Source organism: Alligator sinensis, unplaced genomic scaffold (assembly GCF_000455745.1).
Source record: "Alligator sinensis unplaced genomic scaffold, ASM45574v1 scaffold86_1, whole genome shotgun sequence".
NCBI lineage: Eukaryota > Metazoa > Chordata > Crocodylia > Alligatoridae > Alligator > Alligator sinensis.
This window is the reverse complement of record NW_005841971.1, coordinates 712,335-737,104: the sequence shown is the minus strand read 5'-3', so window position 1 is coordinate 737,104 and position 24,770 is coordinate 712,335. Positions and strand designations below refer to the sequence as shown.

Here is a 24,770-nt window from a genome sequence, read left to right as displayed (position 1 = left end):
GATAACTGATTTTCTAGACACAGGAAGTATGATGAATGTAATCTATTTAGATCTTGTGTGAACATCTGATGTGGTACTATATGGGACCCTTCTAGTGAAGCTGGAACAGCTAGAAAATAGTAGAATTGTAAGGAGTATAAGAGCTAGTACAAGGGGAGTTGACAATGGGTGTTATTGAAAATGAGAGTTATCAGGCTAAAGAGGAGTTGCTGTTCACTGATCAATCTTGGCAGTAACTTTATCTAATATGTAATTAATGACCTTAGTGCTTATGTGAGGAATGTGCTGCTGACATTTTATGATGACATAAAAATTGGGCGGCATCATCAGTATGGAGGAACTTCAGATATACAGAAAGAACTGGATGACCTTGAAGACTGGAAAGTTAGAAATAGGATGGAATACAGTAGTGCAAAACTGCTACAGTACAAAATGCATGGTCATGCACTTGGGGACTAATTATAAAAAATATATATATAAGATGGGAAGTCATTAGTTAGAAATGACTGCAGTGGAGAAGGATCCGAATGCACCAGTTGATCACAGGATGACTATGAGCTGCCATGTGGTAGAGTCTTGATAAAGAAAAATGTTGTTTTTGGATGCATCAGGAGAAGTATTTCCAGTACAGAGATGGAAGGATTAGATCCATTGTAAATGGCACTAGTAATAGGTGCCAGAATTTTCTGAAATTCTGTTTACAGTTCAGGTCACTTGTGTTTAAGGGATGAATTTACCCCAGAACAGATGCAGAGAAGGGCTACCAAGATGAAGCAGGAAATATAATACCTACCTTATGAAAAGAAACTAAGAGCATGGTTTGGTTAGCTTAGAAAAAAAAGCTGAAGAGTTATAAATAAATCAGGGGGGTTAACAATAGGGTGTGAGAAGAACTATTTAAACTACAGAACAAGGTTGGCACAAGAACTAATGGGTATAATTAGCTCATGAATAAATTTAGATTGGAAATTAGAAGCAAATTTCTAATTATTTAAACAACAGCCTTTGATTTGGTAGTGGGGGGGTGGGGGGGAACATGGAGATCAGTACATTTATGGAAAGAGCTTTCCTGATGTGTTACCCATGATAGCAGGAGACTTGACTTTATGAACCACATAGTCCTTTCAGTCTCATTTTCCTTTATTTCCATCCATTTATAGAGATTACAATTACCCACCTTACATGAGTATTTTGAATAATAACTCAAGTGTGTAAAGTGATTTGTGATCTTGAAATGGAAGTCAGTAAGGAAATAAAATTATGGGAATTCACAAGTTTTTAAGTGGAATAACCTTTCAAAGTATGCAAGTATAAGGTAAAACATGCTTTTATGTCCATCCTCAAAGAAAAACATGCACAAATTTTATGCGTAGTATGCATTTGTTCATATGTGTGTGTGTTTGTTCTTTCCTTATTTTAAAGTTTGCCCTTTCATAAGATTTGGACTAATGCTTTAATAGCATATTTAACTTGAAATATGAAAGATTGAATTAATCTGAGCTGACCTTTGGCTAGCAAAATGTTTTGCTTGTATTAAGTTATTTGTAAAATATGATTTGTGATTTTTGTATTTTGTTCCCTTGTTAAACCATGAAGCATAGAAGATATACTGTTATCTTCATTTGTCAGTCTTAGTGAGCCATTAAATATGAATACAAACCGGTGTATTTTTCTTTGCATTGTACTAGAGATTACTGGCAAAGAGTCTCTGACAGCTAAATTGGTTCAAGAAGCATACTGGTGAAATTGCTACCTTTTTGTAGAAAAAAATCAAATTGGAGGAGATGATTTCACTGGACAGATATAAGAAGTTGGGAATTGCCTTAAAATTGACTACTTGGATGTAAGTGCAATTAAATGAAGAACCAATGGTACCTATCAAAATATATTTATTGTTGCAATGGAGCCCTTCAGTAATAGCCTGAAAAGCTTGCTCTTATAATAGGGAGTCATATAACATAATGGAGGAACTCTGACTAGGGCAGTGGACAGGTGTTACACTTCTAGTGAGAAATGCAGACTTATGCTAGAAAAAGTGAGCATACAGCTATTCAAATGGTTTTTCACCAAACTATTTGGTGAACTGGAAACCACATTGCCAGAGCCTTGGTCATGTCCACATGGCTGTACATGGTGCTGTGTCCCATCCTGCACAGGTGCTGAATGAGCTCTCTGAAGAAGGGGTGTCAGGCTTTAACTCTGTGCTAGAGGAGTACAGTATGCACTGGACCTGCTTCACTAGACTTAAAAAAATTCCAAGTTTTCTCTGCATTCATTTTCCGGAACTCCTGTTTCCCCATTTGGTTCCCTTAGTTTGTCAAAATTTGTCTTTTGGAAATAAAAAAACAAAACGCAACAAAACTTTAATTATAAGGCAACTTTGTTTGTGTCTCTCTTTATCTGAAAGTGAATCAATTCATTGCTAAGATTATTTTCTATGTTGTCCTCATAACTTTCCAGAACCTTCCCCCCTCCCAGAGCACATGTATAAATACTTGGGGGTACTAGATTTAATGTGCATTAACTAATGTAGATGTGCCCACAAAGTATGTGGGTGGCAGAGATGTATGGTGGGCTGGAAGTAAAATTGGTGAGCTTGTTTGGCTGTGGAAACTGTCAAGAGGTCCATTGTGACTCTGGACTCCCAGTGCAAGGTGGTGGTGTGTTTTGCAGAGTGGCCAACTAGTTGGTGCCTCTTTGCTCAGCTGTCCTCCGGTACAATGGAGATAGGGACCCCACAAGGCACACAGGGACCTCGCATATTGGGCACATGGCTTTGAAGCACCCATCAGTACAGGCTCACCATGCTCTGCTTCAGATGGCTGGGCACTTGAACACTTGTATGTGTATTTCTTATTGTGTTTTTGTCACTACTTGTCAAATGAACACCTGCTCATAGCTTATGAAACATTTTGCTGTTATTTCAGTTAAGCAAACATATAGCAGATGAATGTTAGTTTAGATTTCACTGGCTAGAGAATCATTGTTGTATGTGTAGTGTCTATAGCACCTGTCTTTCCGAAGGAACTTGAATTGCTTTACTCACTGCATACACGTCACTGTACTTGTCACTGATACCTAACCACTTCTGAGGTAGAGTGTAGAAGTTAAAAACTTTAGTTGTGTTCAGATTAGTGCACAAAAGGTCAGATGCACTTAAAATCCCAGGAAAAATCAGTGGACTCTTTTAGTGTCATGCAATTGGAGGTCCAAATAAGACTGTATGATTTAGATGTCCCTTCACATGACAACAATGCTATAATGCAATACAAACAGCACTAGAAAAGAAATGACAATCCTCGTACCATCTTGGTTTTAAGTCACCTGCAGGCTGAGTTATGTCAGTATAATACATTGTTGAGCAGCACCACATAATCAAGAGCCAGATCTTGAGCTTGGGTAAGAAGATGTAGTTGCATGGAAATCAAGAGGGTTACAATGATGTACAGTAGATGAAGAATTAGTCCTAAATCTCTTTGTGGATAATTCATGAATAGAAAAACCAGTGATAGTTTGCATCTCTAGCTTAACCTCCATAAATCTTCTAATTTTCTTCCCTTTTTTTGCGCATCAATTCTGCATGTATAAAGTACCTCTGCACCCACAAAGGAGTGAGTTGGACTTGACCTTAGGTGGATAAGGACATGATATATATTTGAAATAAATAAAAGCTACATAAACACATATTTATCTTCTCTAATTATGTGACTCTCATTACCATGATCTCATAGCAGCCAATGGCATTTTGGTATTTATCCTTACTTCCCTCCCCATCAGAGTTTTGTAACAATTCTTCTCATTGTACAGATGGGGAACTGAGGCCCAGAGAAGCTAAATGATTTGCCCAAATTTTTTTTAACAGGATAGGGAGGGGCATGAAGTATAGGTGCAACTAGTGTTCTAACAATTTGACCAGTCTATTAGGAGCTCATGGTTGGAGACCTAAGACCTAGTTTTCCAGAACCCACAATTACCCTGGTCCTTGCAGTTAACAGAGGGAAGAGACTTACTGTGCCTCAGCTGCTTTGTCGCAACTTTCCCTGCGCCTACAATTATCTTCTGGTAAGGGAAAGCTAAACTATGATAATTTAGCCTGTTTCATTCAGGGGTAAGCTGTCCCAGTTTAGTTCTCACCTATAAGAACAGGTATGGCACACCTAAATGTGGTTAAGTTCTAGCTCCCTATTAATGGGAGGCATGTGAACAGTCCCTCTAGTTTGGAGTTGCACAAACTTATTGTTCTGTAAGGTAAGAAAAGTTTTGGGAACTGGCTGCTGTTTTAAGGGTCAAGCTTTCCCAATATAGAATTTGCATGGAGTTTTGTGAAGCTCTTGTTGTTATGCACTGCTGATTTGAAATGGAACAAAACACAGTTCTTGGATAACTGAACACTATTTGGTACCAGGAGTAAAAATAACTTAAGCAAATACCCTGAATGGAATTATGGAACAGTTAGAGGCCCTACTAGCACTGAAAATTTGTGGAAACATGAAAGATAACACGATGAAGTAGAAACAGAGCTTCACTCTACCTGCAAGCAATGGCTGCTAGGAAAAAAGTACAGTTAGAAGGGAGATTTATTTTTGGAAATGGCTAATTCTGCAGCATTTGATGAAAGACTTGCAGAGCTCAAAGTCAGAAATGAGTGAAAGCAGCATGTGAAGCTGCAGGTTATGGGGAGACAAGCATAAATCAAGGGCAGCCCTGGCATATGGAAGAGCCAAAGAGCAGACACATTGGTTTGCAAGAGCCAAAGAGCAGACACAGCTTGGGAAAAAATGACAACTGTATTATTAACTTAGAGGAATGAATTATGGCAATGAACAGTACAGCAGCAGAAGATGGGCAGACTGAAAGCAAATGGAACATTTGTTAACTTTAAGGTTGACCCATAAGGAAAAGCTACCGTGTTTCCAGACACGTTATCATTAAATTCAGGGTTTACAACAATGCATTTATCACTGCTAAAGGAGTATGTATTAGTAAATAACAAACTGGAAACATTACAATTTGTAATAGCACCAGGGGAAAAAGCCCAGGCTTATTGGGTTAAAAGTGTGTCAAGCTCCCAATCTTATCAAAGGAGGACTCAAGAGGGAACTAAACAAAACAGAGGAAGAATTTGCATGTATGTTCTAGACAATAAAAAACTGGTGTCAGTCAATGAAGAATGGCTAAAGAGACAGATAATATAAAAAAAAATATGATATGGATTCCCAGGAGTTGCCCCATTGCATGAAAATGTTTCTTTCCCTGTGATGGGATGTAAACAATAGGGGTACTGCAAGAAATTGTTCCATGGTTGTATGAAGTTGTGACTATGGATGGGCACATAATTAGGGTAAATGGAGATGGAAGAGGCACGGAACTTGCTCTTTTGCCCAAAAAAGATGAGAATCTTGGTGAGGCAACAACCAATGGAAATTGTGGCACTGAAGTCTGAGGATGTGGACAAGTGGTCTTGCTGTTTTTTGTCAACAGTAGTGCTGTTGTTCCTGGATATAGCTATGTGAGTCCAAGAAGCAATACAGGGTATCTAAGACTCATTAAACAACAATAATAAGTTTAGTTATTAGGCTGGTTATAATTATTCATAATTCTGTGTTATACTAATGTTATTGTTAAAGCATTGATCCTGTTCAGTTAAGGAAGGGAGTATGTGGTATAGTTTCCACCACCTAAGACTCCCAGAGTTAACTTGTATCAAGCAAACAGAAACATCTTTTACTATGTGTTAAGTGTTCCAGCTATTTTGTGTGCACTCAGCCATTTTTTTCAGCTTTATTGTTCATACAAGCTATGGAACTGATGCTTTGCTGGTGATACCAGCCGTAGTTTTAATGCCTATTTCAGATAGGGTGCATATAGCTGTTAGCACTTCAAGCCCTCTATGAATGATGAGAACTGTATTTGAGAATATACCCTTAAAGGTTGACTTAACAGAGAGAAATCTAGGTGGGGTCCTTTGTAGTCATTGCTACTAAAGCTTAGCTGGTATGAATAAAATAAAACTAGTTCCTTGCATGTAAACTAATGATGCCACAGCAACTTCAGAAAGCATCATGTTTTAAGAGCACCATCTGCTGTCTACACTGAGCAGAATTACATATCTGTTCCTGTAATCTTTTTGAGCACTGAAATGACTGCTTATTTTAGTTTTAATTGCCATGACAAGATAAATATTTTGATCAATATGAAACTAATAAATTTTGCAGCCTGAGCTTGGACTATGTAATCTTTGAGATCTCTCTAATTGTATGATTCCGTGACTTGAGGGGAAACCTGAACTGAATCTAGATTGGCATTTTAAAAGTAAAACCAAACTTATTTATACTTTTTAGATTTGCTAGAAAAATTAAACAGTCACTCTCAGAGAGCCTTGAATCTAAAATGATCAGTTTTGGGTATTGTCTTGATGGAAAATTATGAATCTATTTTCTCATCACTTTTCAATTTTTTCCTCATCATATGCACATGCTTTTACTTGTAAGGTTATATGACTAATGATGTAGCTTATCTATGGCAGCAGTGTTTTCAAAAGAAAAGGCATGAAGGAAATAACTATTTAAAGCTCCTGAATGATTACATATTCTCTGTAAGAATGCTTGGAGAGTTCATGTTCCTTGAATACTACTCAAGTAACTGGCTTTATGCGACCCTGCAGTAGCACTGTATAAATAATTAGTTAAGTTTGCTATCAAACTGACAAGATGAGAGGTATTTCAGTCTGAATTAAATGGCAGTGGATTTCTATGGGGATAGGGGGTCTTGCCAAAACCAAAATATAAGAGAAATTCATTGTGAGATACAGAAAATGTTTCATCCCAAACCAAAACATTTCTATTTTTAAAATAAGTAAAGCCATAAAAGTTATAGATTAGAATTACGCACCATTCACAAAACCAGTAAGGAAGGGACATATTTGTCCCCTCCTTGAACAATAACTTGATGGCTCAGGCCTTTGGGATGTCAGACATAGCTTTCAATTCCTTCTTTGCCTGATGGGACTTACCTATTCTACCACCAGACTATAGGACTTCCTGTAGGGGCTTCTCTGAACCTCTCCTGTGGGAGCATGATATCTTTACAGGGAGGGTGGGGAAAAAATAGATAGAAGTAGACACATACAGGCAGATTTTACAGTGTAGTCAGATGCGCTGAGTACATGGGGGGCCCAAGGACCCAGGCCCCCTTGGGATGAAAGCGGTCACCTGAAATGTGTAAAACTTTCCACATGCCCATTATCTTAGCCCCCGCCCCAGCAAAAACAAAAGTTGAGGGCAATGAGCATGGTGGTTAGGACTGTATTCAAAGATGGGAGAGTTAGGTTCCAGTCGCTGTAGGAAAGGGATGCATTTAACCCATATCTATCACATTCACGGTTAGCATCCCAAGCACTGAGCAATTGAGCAAATGTTGGGGAAAGTAATATCTCATTTTTGCTTGTTTTTCAAATCTAGTCTGAACTTTCATTTTTTTTCTTTTGTATTTGAAACTATTCAGTGAATTCAAGTCAATTTGCAATAGTTTTGGGTTGGCTGGGATGATATGTTTGAGCAAAAAACCAGAAACAAGAACAAAACCCAGCCTTACTTTTGCAGTTCAAATTTAGCCAAGTTTTATAGGGTAGACCTTATATAGACCGTATTCTGTCTCTATTGGTCTATGTGAATTTAAATTTGTGGGTTTTTTCCATTTTCCTTGGGAGAGGGAGGGGAGAGATAGGGAGTGCCAGACAGTAGAGTGAAGTAGTCCTAGTTTAAACACCTATCCAAGGCATCTTGCTGAAAATGGGACAAAAGGCTTTATTTGACCAAACCAACAGAATGCTTAGGACAGGTGTTTAAAATAGGACAGTCTTTGCAAAAATGGGACATGTGGTCACCCTAGCTGTAGCTCATCTGTAAATAAAAGCCCTTGGAGAAAAATGATGGTTTACTTAACTCTCAGAAAACAAAATACTTAACACCTGTGAGTAAAATTTATAATGCTGATTTAACATGTATTACTCTACATTGGTTAAGAGTTACCGGTTAATTAACTAAGTCAGCCGCTAGATAGGCACAGGATAATGTTTGCATATGCATCTGCGAGAATTTCATCTAGGTCCCTGTAACACAGGAAGGCTAAACTGGTACAGATAGGTTAATAGTCAAATAACTCGTACAGAATTTTCAAAAGTATTAGCTAGTATGTAAAAATTATAAACATTCTTACTAGTTGTATGACTTACATGTAGGTATTGGTATTTTCATGAGTATTAAGCGATATGATGCATACATTTTGATGTAACATCCTATTTTTCTTTCTTTGCAGTTGCAAATGAGACAGGCGACAAAAATGCTCGACCTCTTTCACGATTTGCTCGTAAGTAGCCTGTGCATTTCTTTCTAATTCATTTTTACACCCACTGTGTATCAGAGAAGCACATGATATCCCTGTTAGCCCTGGCATCCCATTTCATGTTACAATATAGAATCCTGGAGCCTTAAAATTCTTCCTGATGCTGTCAGAAACAGCAGTTCACAAGTATTTGGCATTACTGTGAGAATTCACCTAGTATGACAAGGTAGAGTTCTAAAGCTCTACGGCTATATTCTTGTTTCACGTGTTACTTCTCCAAGTTCTAAAAGTGCAGATGTTCATAAGGATATGATTCAAAGCCAACTAGAGTCGGTGGTAAGGCTCTTGTTAGATATAATGGGTTTCAGATGAGGACATAAAATAGCAAATTTTTCACCAAATCAGCAAATCCTTCAACAGATTTTATAGCAGAAAAGGGGCATCTCTTGTTGGGGACTGGCCATAGTACTCGAGGAATGTGATAGAGGGGAGTGTAAATTTAAAAAAAAGAAAAAGAAAACTGGACAGGTATTAAATGACAGAATTACTTTCCCAAGCCATTAGAATGAAGCCAATTATGCTGTATGTTGTATGTTTAAAAGGATAGTAATAGATGAGAATTCCTAGTAGAGACCTGAGGAAGAATGCCTTACATTTGAAAGCTTGCCTACCTTTATCTCAGCTACACAGCTGGTCCAATAAAGCTATCACCCTAAGAAATCCTTGCCTCTCACATAATTTCTGGACTGTCATGACTACATCACTCTTGTAGTATAGTAGACCTCTTCAAATCCAACCTGTAATTTCAGTATACTTTGATCTGTTGGTAGAAGGAATGCTGTGGTCACCATTGGAAAGGGTCAGCTTGTTCCCGTTTTTAGTACCCAGTGATAAAATGACAATTACAGAACTTAGAATGGGTAACACTGGGAAAACTGTGGCATCTCATTTATTCCTGGGGGGTGGGAGAGGGGAGGGAATACAATGTGCATTGTTTTTATTTCCCTTATAAATGCTTGGATATTCTGCAAAATAGCATATATGCTGAATGTGCCAAACCTGTTTCTGAGGACACACAACTTAGCTACCTATTGTGAAAAATCAGATTTAAGATCATTTCTGCATATTTTTATTGCATGTAAATCCCCTCAATTTTGGTACAGATTAATATGACAAGAATTTACCTCTGACGTAATATTCCCACACAGTCACATGATGGCACTCTAAGCATATTGTATTTTATTTAGATGTATTATCTTCTATGGATGTGACTAGTATTTTAAATCATCCCAGGTATAATAACCTGGGACATCATTCTCCCCTTGTACTCGGCCTTAGTGAGGCCACAGCTGGAGTACTGCATCCAGTTTTGGGCTCCACAATTCAAAAAGGATGTGGAGAAGCTTGAGAGAGTCCAGAGAAGAGCCACACGCATGATCAGAGGTCAGGGAAACAGACCCTATGATGACAGGCTGAGAGACCTGGGGCTTTTTAGCCCTGGGGCTTTTTAACCTGGAAAAGCACAGGCTTAGGGGTGATCTGATGGCCACCTATAAGTTTATCAGGGGTGACCACCAGTATCTGGGGGAACGTTTGTTCACCAGAGCGCCCCAAGGGATGACGACTAGGTCGAATGATCATAAACTACTACAAGACCGTTTCAGGCTGGACATAAGGAAGAATTTCTTTACTGTCTGAGCCCCCAAGGTCTGGGATAGCCTGCCGCCGGAGGTGGTTCAAGCGCCTACATTGAACACCTTCAAGAGCAAACTGGATGCTTATCTTGCTGGGATCCTATGACCCCAGATGACTTCCTGCCCTTTGGGCAGGGGGCTGAACTCGATGATCTTCCGAGGTCCCTTCCAGCCCTAATGTCTATGAAATCTATGAAATCTATGAAACTCAGGAAGACTGAATGCTGCCTATTCAAAAAAGCTAAAAGACTGAACAGGAGTAAAAAAATTAATATTTTTTAGGGGCAAGTTTGATATCTTATTTGGAATTTGTTCCACATAATGCCATAGACAAATCCCCTATTGTGAGGGATCCATGCATTAAGTGTTATTAGGTCAAAATTGAAATGGCAAATGATGATGAAGGAAAGGAAAGTTGTAAAATTTACATGTTTTGAACATTTTTCTCAAACTCCTCTTTTTCTCAAACCCTTCCAATATTGTTGCTCAGAAGTATATTTGAGGATTTTAAGATGCTATGCAAATTTCACTTGAAAACCTGGACTTTTGGGAACTTAATTTTTCACACTGACATATTGCACTATTAGTCAGCCCGGAATAAGGGCATGATACTTGGGAATAAGCTGGCACTTCCATGTAGAATCTGACATGTATAACAACATTATTAATGTGGGGAAACCTGGTCATGTGTAAAAAATATGTTACAGACTTGGGAGATGTGTTTTATTTCTGTTTTAGTCTTGATTCTAGACAAGTCAGTCATACCACCCTAGGGGTTGTGATGACTTGCACTGATTTTATGGCTTATAAGCAGATGTCATGCACAGGAGACCCTTGTGCAATCATTCCTTAGCTGAGCCTGTGCTCCAGGGGGCTGAAGTATTTAGATAAGTTTCTTAGCTCCCAAGGTCATCTGCTAGCTCTTTGAGAGTACTTTGAGAATTCAGCTTATTGTTATCTCTTTCAACATGAGTGGTTAAGCAACAAATTGAGATGTCACATAATTATTACAGTTAGCAAAAGAAACTGGTCATAAAGTTAGGTGTGTCTAATGCAAACCTGCTTATTTACAGAGAATATATAAAATCCTGTTTCTCAAACATAGCAGTAATTAAGCAGCAGCAACACTATCCTTGAAATAAAAGACCTACTGTACTTACTCAAATTTAAGATGGCCCTGAATTTAAGATTATCCCCCAATAGATACTATACATGGAAAATTTTATATATGGTAGAATCTGATTATTGAAGGGTTATCTTTAATTCATCCCCACCGCTGCAGGGAGACAAGCAGTGGGGGGAGCAGGTGATGTGGGGAGGTTAAGTAGCTTGCCTCTGTTTGTGCCTATCCCCCATTTGTGCATACCCCCCACCACCTCTGCCCCCTGACTAACCACCCTTGCAGCCTTGGGCCCCACTTTCCCCCAGTCTCTGCTCCCCCTTCTCCCTCTCCTCAGACTCTACTTCCTTCCCTTCCCTCCCCCAGCCTCTTTTACCTGCTCCCTCCACAACCACCTAACCCTTGTTTTGTGAAAGCTCTGTCCCTGTTCTTGCCTTTGCTCTGTGCTCTGTACTGGCAGGCTTCATCCATGCTGTAGCCGGGAGCACTGAGCATGACCCCAACCCAGCCCTGTAGCAGCTACGTGAGCTGTGTGCTCTGCTGTGTGCCCAGGCTGCAGTGTGGATTGAGCCTCCTAGCATAGAGCAAATACAAGGGGGAGAGGGAGAGGGGCAGGTTGGGGAGCATAGGCTGTGTGGGAGGTACTGTGTGGGAAGAGGCTGCCAGGAGAAGATGGCAGGGTGCAGAGGCAGTGGGGGTGGGAGGCAGGCAAAAGCTGTGGCTAAGGCCCTAACCCCAGGTAGGGGCTGAAGCCCAAGCCCCAGCTGTAGCAGCCATCTGTTCCTCACTTCCCCCCTCATACTTGATTCCAAGACAAGTGATTCCCCCCCATGTTAAATGGAGAAAAACGGTCATAGAATCGAGTAAATATTATAGTTTAAATGCTAATGGCAGCCAAATACATATAGCCTATTTTCTTGCATACAACACCCTCCCCCCCCCAATATAAAATATGCACCATGTTTTTTCTTTGAGAGCCTCTGTCAGGGAGAAAGTATCTACAGTTGGAAGCCAAGGAGCCCTTCATACAGCAGGTGCTGCTTTACTTTTTACTTACGTATTGGCCAGGGGCTAGCAAAAGTGGCAAAAGCTGCTGTTACCATATTTCCTTGAATATGACAGAATCATAGAGAAGTAGGGCTGGAAGGGACCTCCAGAGGTCACTTAGTCCAACCCCCTGCCTATTCAAACCATACCATAAAAACCATAATCGCATACAAACATTAATCTAAAGTCTAAATACGACTGCCGTCAGCCCTGACACAACATAGACCTAACACCCTAACCTGGCACAAGTAAGGCAGGGGAACCATGGCAGCCAATGCCTAGCTTCTATAAAATGTTGTCAATGTACATTGAAGAGGTTCTGGGCAGAGGGCTATGCCCCCCACTAGAGAAGAAGGCAGATCCCCTCACAATCCATACCAACCTGACCATGGGGTAAAATTTCTTCCTGAACCCAAATATGATGATTGGTCTGACCCCAAGCAGGGGAGCAAGACACTCTAACTAGGAACCTCCAGCTTTGCTCCTACCAGGAATATTGGCATGCTCCAGTCAAAGTCCCCAGCCTTGGCTGTAGCTAATACCCAGTGCCTCTGGGAAGGCTTAAAAACACCCTGACACAGATAGCAGAAAAGGGTGGGGGCAGGGGAAAGTAACAAAGTTCAGGAGCATGGGAAATATCCATAGTAGGGCAAAGGCAGAGCTACATCTACATCACCCCTGACCAGTGGCTGTCCAACCTCTTCTTGAATGCTTTCAGTGATGGAGAATCCACATTTTCCCTTAGCAGTTTATTCCACTGTTTCACTATTCTAACAGTGAAGAAGTTTTTCTGGATATCCAATCTAAATTTACTTTGCTGCAACTTCAAGCCATTGTTCTTCATCCTCCCCTCTGCAGCAAGAGAGAAAAGGTGCTTTCCCTCTTCTTTATGGCAGCCCTTTAAGTGTTTGAAGACTGTTATCATGTCCCCTTTTAAGCTTCTTTTCTGAAAGCTGAACATGCCTAGTTCATACAGCCTCTTCTATTATGACTTGTCTTCCAAATCCTTGATCATCTTTGATGGCTGCTTCTCCACATCCATTTTAAAATGTGGAGCCCTGAACTGCATGCAGTACTCCATATGGGGCCTAACTAGTAGCTAGTGCCAAGCAGAGAGACACTAATCACCTCCCATGTCTTGTACCTAATGCTCCTATTGATGCAGCCCAAAACTGCATTTGCTTTTTTCTGTGGCTACATTAGATTGCAGACTCATTGAATCTGTGCTCTATCAAGACTCCCAAGTCCTTTTCTACAGTGCTGCCATCCAGCCAGGGGTCCCTTATTTTATCTCTGTGTTTTTTATTATTTTTCCAGAGGTGTAGCACCTTGCATTTGTCCACATTAAACTTTATCCTGTTAGTTCAAGCCCAACTTCCGATCTGTCGAGATTCTTCTAAATAGCATTCACATCCTCTGTGTTCTCAAAACTTTCCAGTTTTGTGTTGTTCACAAACTTGCTCAGGAAGCTTTCTATGCCAGCATCCAAACTGTTAATAAACACGTTGGGCAGCACTGAGCCCAGGACAAACCTCTGTGGGACTCCACTCAGAACCTCCTGCCATTCTGACATGGACCGTTAATAATTATCCTTTGCTTGTGGCTATTGAGCCAGTTATCTATCCGTCTTATAGTAGTTTTATCTATCCCACATTTCTCCAATTTGTTTATGAGAAGGTTGTGTGGGACTTTGTCAAAAGCCTTACTGAAGTCCAGGTATACTATATCCACCACATTCCCAAGTAGTTACTTTGTCAAAGAAGGATATCAAGTTTGTTTGATATGATCTGTCTTTAGTAAATCCATGCTGGATGCTTGTGATCAGCCTTTCCTCCTTCAGACACTTGGATATGCTCCAGTAACTACCCAGGTATTCATAGTTTCATAGTACCTAGGGTCAGGAGGGACCTGAACATTTGTCTATGCTGAACCCCATCCTATTCTCATCTGCCCACTTTTGTAGTCTGTCTATATCTAGTTGCAGCCTCTCTCTCCCTTCAAATGTGCCCACTTCGCCTCACATCTTAGTGTCATCAGCAAACTTGGACAATGTGCTTTTAAGCCCCTCATCCAAGTCGCTGATGAAGATGTTAAACAGTGCGGGCCCGAGGACTGAGCCCTGGGGGACCCCACTGCTCACATCTCGCCAGGTTGAGTATGACCTGTCCACCACTACTCTCTGGGTGTGCCCCATCAGCCAATTTTTTACCCATTCAACTGTGTAGGCATCAATGCCACAGTCACTTAATTTATTAATGAGAATGGGGTGAGAGCCAGTGTCAAAGGCCTTCTTAAAGTCTAGAAAGACTATGTTCATGGCAACACCATCATCTAAGGATTTAGTTACCTGGTCATAAAAGGCAATCAGGTATTGAGGTGAGGCTAATTGGTCTATAGTTCCCTGGGTCTTCCTCCTTGCCTTTTTTTAAAGAGGGGCACTACATTAGCCCTTCTCCAGTACCTGGCCCATCTCCCATGACTTCATGAAGCTCATTGCCAAGGGCTCTGAAATTTCCTCTGCCAGGTCCTCTAGTACCCTGGGATGCAGTTCATCTGGCCCTGCTGACTTAAATTCAATCAGACCCAACAAAAGCTCTCTGATCATCTCTTTTATTTCCTCCCTCAGTTTGCCCTCTTCCTCATCCACCTTACCTATGAGGTGCCTAGCTGCAGATTAATTTTTTTTTGTGAAGACTGAAGCAAAGTAGTTGTTGAGTAGCTCCAGCTTCTTTGCATCTTTGGCTAGGAGTTTCCCCTGGCTCTTTAACAGTGGTCCCACAGCTTCCTTGGTCCTTCTTTTGTGACCAACCTACTTATAGAATCTCTTCTTGTTATCCTAAACCTCCTTTGCCAGGTGCAGCTTGATCTTTATCTTTGCCTTCCTGATTTTGTCCCTTGCTATTTCTTGGTATGCTTCCTTGGTGACCTGCCTATTCTTCCATTGCCTGAAATATAATATACATTGTGAATATAATGCACAATTTCCAGCTGTTGAATTTTGGAAAAAAAGCTGCACATTATATGGCTGAGCATAGGACACTTTTAAAATGTCAGATTTCACTGCATTGAAATTAAATGCTATTGCAAAAGTTAAAATTATGCTTATTGTTGCACTGCTTATAACCTCCTCATTTCATCTTTGCCATGAAGTAGTACTGCATCAAGAGTACAAAAGTACTGTAACAACTATCAAATAGTTATGGTGGCAGATCTCTAGGGTTGCAGACAACTGTATGATTCTGGCAGATGTCTGTCTGTGAAGAACCATTGGAGAGAATAGTCCTTTGCTGTTTGCAACTATCTAGAGGTTTTGAATGGGTGGACACACCATTTGTCATTCTAGTAGGGCGAACTGTATTTTTTTTTTAGTGGTTGGCTTGCTCCAACGTATTGGTCATTATAGAGAATAATTGAAGTGTAGAATTTCTAATGCCAGAGGTAAATTGCAAGACTTCCACACGGAGCTGGAAGCATAGGTTTGGAAAACAGTGAAAAAAATATAGAAAAGGCAGCACATAATTTTCAGAATTTTTTTCTCATGCTGTTTTTAAATGCTTATTTGAATAAACTTCTCCCACTGCTGGAGCTGTTTGTCAAACTATAATATTGGATGTCCTTCTTGGGACTACAGTAATGATTGTGATGTCAGACATTTAATATTGTAAGTTCACTACCGGCTTAAGAAGGAGGTAAAGGACTGCAAACCAAATAACATATCCTAACCCTTGTTCATAGAAGCACAGATGGATGTTGATAGTTTCAAAACTTGGTGCTTGAATTAGGCTATTTTGTGGGAACACTGTGCAAGCTAGGCAATTTGGGGAAGAACTACAAATACTCAAATAACAGGTATCTAACTACCAATTATTCTTTTTTCAATGTTTGTGCAAATGGTGAACTGCCATTTTTGGCATTTGAAAAAGTCCACTAGTATGTATCAGTATGGGACTCTGAAGGTTTACAGGTTTTTTGAAATGCTGAGGGGATTTGTAGAGTAGAAGAAAGGACGGAGAGCTGCTCTGGAAACAGTAAAGATTAAAGAAATGGATGTTTAGCAGATCTCTCAACTTTAGAGGAAGCCCCTAAAGAAAACCTAAGAATGACTTCAGCAGTGATTCTTTTAGTGCATACCCATTTCTTTTATAGGAATAAATGGACACAAGTTTCTGTTTTTTTTATTTTGTTTTTTGGGGTTTTTTTGAAGTGCAGCATTTATGACCATGCACCAAGTGTTTTTTTTCCCCTCTTTCATTCAGCCTTGGGCTATCACAGATATAGATATCTGTATCCAACTGCACCATTGTCCCTAAGAATAGAAATGGTTGACTGTTGGTAAGGCATGTACCAAAGGAGCTGAGATATTTTTGTGTCTATCACAGATTTCCTGTGTGACCTAGACCAAGTCATATAGATCCTTTCTGTTCCTCATACTCCTTGTATAATTTGGGGCAAATACCAGTTCCTCCTCTGGATAGGCAAGGTTCTTTGAGTAGATGAGATATCTTTTATTAGACAAATGGAATTATTTTGGCTGGAGGGCCGCTTCATGAGTTTTGGTGAGCTGTCGAGGGCTGCATGGGTAGTCCCACCCCTTGACAGTTGCCTGGCCCCCTGACCACCATCTTGGACTGGAAGTCCCTCCCCCTAGCCCCTGACCTTTGCCACCAGAAGTCCCTCCCCTTGCCCCCAGAAGTACTCCTTTCAGGGGGGGTGTGTGGCCTTGGAATGGGAAATTACATAAGACCCACCCACCCAACACCAAAGCTTGCCCCACTCCCCACATCTGTCCCAGAATCCCCGGCCCTCATCACCTGATCCCTGACATCAGAAGGTCTACCCCTTGACTGGGAAGCACTGCCTCATCGCAGGGCCCACTTTCACAGTGCCTGGCCTGCTTCTGGGGCCCCACAAGTTCTGTCCTCTAGGCCATGAGGCACAGGCACAACTTATTAGGTAGCAAGAGGCTGTGACCCCTCTAACATCCTGCCCCATCAGTGGGGTTTCAGAGGCATCAGACCTCCCCCAGAATTGAGCCAAACCAACTGAGTCAAGGACTGCACACACAAAATCTTTCAGAACAATTCATTTTGACAAAGTATAGATAAGGTATCATATAGAAAAAATCAAACATCTACTAAAACAGATTTTCATTTTATTTTTAAAAAAATTTAGTAATGATTAGCTTAACTCAACTTAGATGATTAACTTAAAGACAAACAAAGGAACTCAGTGTGAAGAATGAAGCCTCTGATGTGCGTTAACCAGAAAATCAAAGTTGTGGCCAGGCCCATTCCCTCCCAGCAGCACAGGGTTCCCAGCTGCAAGGCAGGGGCTGGGACCCCACAGCACAGCAGAAGCCAGCCTAACCTGCTTTTCCCTTCAATTTCATGGCAGAACCCAGCCCAGCCCCTACTTCCCTACAGGCCAGCAGAAGTCAGCCCAGCCTCCCTTCTCCTTACTAGGACTGGACACCAGACCCATCCCAAGTGGCAGGACCCAGCCCACCCCATCCAGCCCTGCATGGCAGCAAAAGCTGGCCAACTCCCCTCTTCCTCTCATCAGTGCCGGCATGACCCAGCCCATGCCAGCCCATCTCATGCAGCATGGTAGAAGCTGCATGCGGAGAAACAGCACATGGCAAAGTCAGCCCAGCTGCCACTTCCCCTCCCTGGTGCCAGACCGGTGCCAGAACCAGAATTCAAGCAAACCACCCGAGGTTCCTGCGGCCATCTTTCAGGCAGGTAGCCACCATTATCTGGGTTTTGAAGTGGCTGGCTCTGCAGGCCAGGTGGAAGTGCCTGGTGGTGCAGATCCAGCCTGCAGGCCATATTTTACCCGCTCCTGCCTTAAACCAACATGGCTACAACCAAAAAACCCAGTTCCTCCTTTAGTGAGATACTGTTCATTAATGGCTATTTTAATTAGTTTTTCTAAGGCTGTCTGACAGCCTCAGATATCAGCCACTAGAGCTATGCAAAATGTTCTATTATTAGACTATCCAGCCTGATTTGATTATTTTATTATTGGCTTACAGTCAAAAAACTTATTTTCTCCTTCAAATTATAGCACTGTCTACACTTGTGCCCTGGCTAAAGAAGAGGATTTTTTCAGAGATTTATTTTGTCAGAGGGGTTATGTTTGTGTGTCCCCCCACTGCCAGGTTCCTGACTTTTGTCTATCCTCTCATCTACAGCAGCTCTGGTTGCAAAAGGATGTTATTTCGACCTTGGCAAGGTTTAAGTCCTAGAAGGGTATATTGCAGCTGAGAAGTGAGAGTGGTGCAGTGTGTGGGTCAGAGAGCTGGGTGCCTCTACAAATCTGAGCTGACAAATAGATTTGGATGGGTTTTATTTATTCCTGTCAGATTTTGCTTTCTGAATTAACTGGCAACAGACAGAGTTCTTTTACTACTTGAGCTTTGGAGAAAAATGGGCTAAGTACAGGAATTCAACCCCTCCCCCCCCGGCAGAAGCTCTCTAAATTTACTTAAAGTGCTAAAAGTTAGAGTGCAAGTGAAGTGAATGGACATTTGCAGTTTGGTGGGGTGTGGGGGGAGGTCAGATCCTGCTCACACCTTGCCCCTGGGGTACTCTTGTATGCCTCCCAGGAGGTTGTAAGAATGGCCCCTTTCCCCAGCCCCACAACTGTCAGCAGCAGCTAGGGGGGGCAGAGACCCTGAACCCATTCCCATGCAGCCTCCCTCGCCAGGCAGTGGCATGCCATGAGGCTGGGGCTCCTGTGGGGAGAGACCCTGGACCCCTTACCTTGCAGCTCCCCTTAGCTGGGCAGCCATTCTGGCCATCCTGAGGGGCTGCAGGGATAAGGGTCTGGGATTTTTGTCCCCACAGTCCCCCTGGCCAGGCAGTGGCACGTCATGGGGCTGGAGCTGGGACACAGACCCCAGATCCCTTCCCTCAGTGACCCCCCAAGCTAGACATTGCTGTGCCTTGGGGCTGGGGCTACTGCAGGGAGAGAGACCCCAGATACCTTCCCCCACTGGCCACTTAGATGGGCTATGTCATGCTGTAGGCTGGGCCAGATGCAAGGAGAGAGTACCCTCTTCCCCCTCCCCCCAGCTGCAGCTTACAGCTGGCTAGAGGGAGGAGGCAGGGCTGAAATCAGAGGCTGTCACTGACTTGGGTCAATGACAGCTGAGGAAGTGGGGCCAGCCTGGCAAATGAGCTCTGTCCAAAGGTAGAGTGCAGCCCTGTGCAATGCCTCCTGGGAGGGCGGTGACCACGCTCTAAATTAATCCTCAAAGGGATCTGACACAGGTGTTTGATGAAGTGCCAGAAAGCACTTTAATCTAATACCTCATTCACTTAGACTGCAATCTGCATTTTTAAAGCACTCTAAAAGTTGTGAATGTCTGTTAAGTTACAGCTTTAAAGTGCTTTCTGCATGCTTACAGTGCAGTAAGTGTAAGGTCTGTACCTAGCCACATTCTTCATAAGAAAAATAACTGCAGAGAAAATATGTGTCATCGTCTATGCATAGGGGCAGTTGTCATTAACATTCATGATCTCTGACTTGGAAACATATTCCTCACAGAAGTAGGCTATTAAGCTGTCTGTATGCGTTCTTTTATTACATACTCTATTTACTTCAGTAGCAGAAAATAAGGATAAATTAGTGAGTGTAAGGCTAAAAACAGATGGCGCCTTTGTCCCAGGACAAGTTGTGTCTGTGTTTGTCCCAGAACAGAAAAATTCCCAGGATTGGTGTGTAGATGCATCACCCTTTCAATTGGGGTTTAGCTAGTGGCTGAGTGTACTGCTGCTTTTCTGCCATTGATTCAGTGCTGCAATTCTGCGATAACTACTCAGATGTACGTTATGATGTCTGGGACAAACTGTTAACCCTTATTACATGAACCATTTTTAGGGTTCATCCTGGGACAAGGGCTACGGACATCTGAATTGACTGCAGTTTGCTTGGGATAAAATAGATTCTTCCAGGACAAAAACAATGTTTGTTTGTAGCCTTTGTTCTGTCATATGCCTTTTAGTCATTGCTACTGGTCATCTGCTTCTAAGTGGCAGAGTAAGACTTGGAAAGGCAGTGTTGGTTAAAAATCAGGGTTTACCTTTTGTGTTCACCTAATTTCAGGTTTTTGTTTTTTGTTTTTTTGTTTTTTGCAGTTTCCACAGTTTTTGCAAGTTACTAATGTACTGATCTCATTAAAAGAGTTGATATTAGATTTGATTTCATATTAGCAATATAGATCTTTTTCTATCATGAAATCCAGTAAGTGGAATGCTATACCTTATAGCATGCTGTATGCTAGAACAGCTATAGTTAATAGTCAATATTTCAATTACAAATTGCAATTCTTGAGATCGCTTAACTAAGCCATAAAACTTCTGTGAAGTTTGAAACTTAGTATACATGACAGCTTTTCATGTGGGAATAGTGGTGGGGCCAGATGAGTTTGACATCCACAGTTGAAAATATTTCACATTAAATGTTTATTGTTGTTCAAAAATAGCCTTTTCTTAAAACATCTGATGGAAAACGGTTCACATTACAAGTCCTTCCTTTGCACGCATTTTCAGTCTATTTTTGTTATAAAGATCTAATTACAGCCCACTTATTCTGAGAGAGGGATTTTAATTCAGTTGCCATGCTCTTAGACCTGGCATACTTCATAAATGTAGCTGCTGGTCATATTACTAGAAGAGCTGGATAGAAAATTCCCTTAAAATGGAATTGAGGAAAAAAGAAAAAATGTTTCATGAAACCCTTTTGGGAAAAAAAAAAGATGTTTATGTAGCTCAAATCACAATGCATTTATTTAAGAACACATCTCTAAATATGTGGCCCATGCTTGAGCAGTCAAGTTGTGTGTGTAGCTGTTGTTTGTCTTTTTTTTTTTTTGCTGCTGATGCCTTGGGATTTTCATAGTACTTCAGTACTGATGGAAGATTTATACGTGTGAAACCTCTCCCACACACAAGTGGTTCTCTATTGACAGATAAGTAATATACATTCTGTGTCATGCTTATTGCTATTTTAGGATGTTAAATAACAGTAGAGTGGTGTGTAGCGTACATATTTGTTTTCAGTAATCTCAAATATTTGATATTCCATTCATGCATTGATGTCTCAGCTAGTAATAAATATTATCTTGTTTTCTAAAAATCAATATACTTATTAAAAATGTCATTCAGCGTTGGTCAACATTTTTCTGCCAAAACTATTTTTCAACGGAAAATTAACTTTTTTTTTCAAAGAGTGTGCTCTTTTTGTCAAAAATACCTTTTTGTTGAAAAAGTAGACTTCAAAATCAAACTTTTATTTCGTTTCAAATAACTATATTTTGGTTTGGAAAAGCTGAGGCAGTGCATCTTGGAAGCTGTAGTTCAGTTGCCTCATATCTTATTTCTTTTTTCTGAACCAGCTTGCTGGCTGGATAGCATGTCCCATGATGTACCATGAGTGTGGATTCCCATGATCCTATGAGCACTTGTGTCTCCTCTGTGGGGCAGATTGTGATGTGCGAAGATGTAGGTTGACCAAAGGGTTAGGCTTGTAGAGCAGAATGGAAACACAAGGGACCTACCTGTGTTTTCAAATGGAAAGACTTCTACTTTCAGCCAAAATATTTTTACACTTGAATTTTTGAGGGGAAAAAAAATGAAATTTTAGTGGGAAAGAAATCTATTTCTCAACCAACACTAGCTTTCAGATATAGTTTTGGTCTTTAACCTAATCTTAATTATTAAATAGAAACTGATTGGGCACGTCTATGTACAGTGACATTGCTATAGTGCCATGCTTTAGTCCTTCCTTTTGGAAGTCCTTCCTTTTGGAAGGACTAAAGCATGGCGCAGTAACTGCCCGTACTGTGCCATGTACATGGCGCAGTTAGATTTCTTAGCTACTTTGCTGTAATGGTGGGCTAAAACAGGGGAGCGTGCCGTTATGGCAAAGTACCAGCTAATCATGTGTGAACCCATGTGATTGCTCCGTTGCTGTAGTGCGCCATACAGCAATGTAGCGTGCTGCTACATTGACGTAGGGTGACAAGTAGATTAACCCATAAGTAATGTTATTGATCTGATACCTAGCTTGTCATTTTTTTGGCTTATAATACAAACAATTTTTGGCTTAGACTACAAGCACATTCCCACATACAAGTATGATAAATTGCAGCTTGAGTAGAATGTAAAAAAGCAACAGAAGAAAGAGCTTTTGCTGACAGTTATTTCTGTTCAACAAACAAATCTTCCATCAAGGAAAGCATTGTGGACTAGGTGATATCCTTATGTTAGTGTTCTTAGTATCTGTAGACCTAGGCCCAAATGCTAGACCCTGAAAGGCAAAGAGATAACATGCCACCTTTCCTTTCCAGAGTGCATAGTAAACAGAATATAGTCCTTATTAATTCAATCTCATTCTCTCATTTTATCTGTTTAGGGTCAAAGTCACAAAACTGTCTGTGGAATACCATTATTGGTGGGCTTACGGGTAATCTCAAAGAAAGGCCAAAGCCAACAATCATCAGTGACCCTCGGCCTCCAGAAGAAATCTTAGCAGATGAGTTACCACCAGTGGACAGTCCTGAAGCATTAGTGAAAACATCTTTCAGGTTTGAAGCATACAAACATGTTTTATTTTTTCCTTGACTGTGCTTTTGTTTAAGTTAAGACAGTTCCATGAGTTTAATTAGAGAAGCTAATATATAGGGGGGGGTTCTGCATTGTTGCACATCTTTGGACTGAACAGAATTGAAGAGGGTCATTAGTAACACTAACAGGACTGCTGAATTTCATTTATTAAATATCAGTAAACTTTTTGCCAGATTAAAAACCTCGGCAGGTGTGAAAATAGTAGATAATCAACACAGCTGATCAAGACAACTTGCTATCTGAAATTACCAATGAAATGGTACTGTCTCACGTTTTATCAGTGAAAGCCAGCACTGTAAGACCAATAATGTGATTTATTAATGCAGGGAATAACTGAATCTTTTGTCCATTGATCTGATGTCATGAGGACTATATGGTATCAATTTATTTTGTCACAGAGGATTCCTGGGAAAGAATTTGTGGGCAGGTGCCTTTTTCCTGTTGTGTATTGTGAGATACATACATTGGTGCATTTCCTTTCCATGTATTTATTCATGTAAGCATATAGTTGGCAGGCAGCTTTTAAGTGTGTTTAATTGATTATATTTTTCTCTAGATGATTGTGGTAAAATAGAAAATATGGACCTGTGTGGTAGATATTTAATAAAAATTTCAAAATATGTGGTTGATTCAGTACCATGCCATGTGAATTCTTCAAGTTACTCTCAATACTTTGTTTTTAAGTGGTTCTCTATTGCCATGTACAATGATGAAATGCTATTGCTTTGGAGAAATTTCTTGATGGCAAAACATATTCATTTAATTATGTATAACTTCACACTCAATAGAACTGAATTATTTTCAGATGCTTATTAAAGATCTTTGCCCAGGTTCTAATATCAAGCATCTTGCATGCATTTTCTCATATCTCAAAATATTTCTTACTTTTCCTTCATGTCACTTAACTATTGATGGATTTTTCTGGTGCTGCAGTGATGTAGTGAAGCATCATGCTGAATGCTTCAAAAACTGGACCTTTCTATTACTATAACTCCATAATGATTTTAAACAAAGCTGGATAATTTGTTTCCTGGATTACTTAAAGTTAATTGTCAAACACTTTACCTCCTTCTCCCCACCTCCACACCACCCATTGTGAACAAATTGTGATTATTAACAGTTCTTAAACTCCAATAACCAAGATCATTTGACTTGAATTGTGTTTTTTGATACAGGTGGGATCATAAATAGAATAATTAGGGGGAGTGATGAATAGGAAAAGATGATTCGATACACACACCTGCTTGTGTAGTGTGTAGGGTTGAATAAATATCAGAAGTACCTTTATATTCATCTGTCTCTATAGGAAGTTGTATTGCCATGTGATCATGTTTGGACTACTATATAATTAAATACACCAAACAGTTCACATGAAGTAAATTGCATCTGTCTCTACAGAGGAGTGCACTTTATGCAATTATGAGCTCTATCTTGGCGTTTTACTAGCATGATAATGAAAATAAGATAATACATTTTTTTTATTAACTAAAGAAGACAAACATATAATTCTGTATTCTGTTCAAGATGTTGATGATTTTGTATGAACTGATAATAATATAACCGTCCCAGGAGTGTTGGGTTTATTCATACATTTTTCTGTTAACTGGAAGATGAGGTTTAGTGCTAAATGTGCCCAGGGATGTGAATTATGGTTGCCCTAAACAAGTTTATAATATTAATACAATAGCTCGATTTGAAGTCCATGGCAGACCTCTTATTGAGCTCCATATGGACAGGATTTCAGCCATGAAATTTAAATAGATGAACAGGAAACTTTGAATATTGCCCTACTGTACTCAGGAAAACAGCAGAGATTGAGAGAATGGTTTTATTATATTTATTTGCTTTCCACTGACTTAAATACTACACTTCTATGAGTTTATAATTGCTAAGGCGTATCTCTCTGTCAGGATGAATATACTGATACAATGAAAA

The 24,770-nt window shown here is 40.4% G+C and overlaps 1 protein-coding gene across 1 annotated transcript in view; it reads left to right on the top strand.

Moving 5' to 3' along the window:
* The window catches only part of LOC112549820 (calcium/calmodulin-dependent 3',5'-cyclic nucleotide phosphodiesterase 1C-like), an 83,142-nt gene extending 59,116 nt beyond the window's left edge, over nt 1–24,026 (top strand). Inside the window, exons 2-4 of the mRNA XM_025200604.1 lie at nt 8,317–8,367; nt 22,624–22,795; nt 24,011–24,026. Of these exons, the coding sequence (XP_025056389.1) occupies nt 8,317–8,367; nt 22,624–22,795; nt 24,011–24,026 (239 nt within the window). The remainder of the gene's footprint in view (nt 1–8,316; nt 8,368–22,623; nt 22,796–24,010) is intronic.
* Nucleotides 24,027–24,770: the final 744 nt, after the last annotated feature.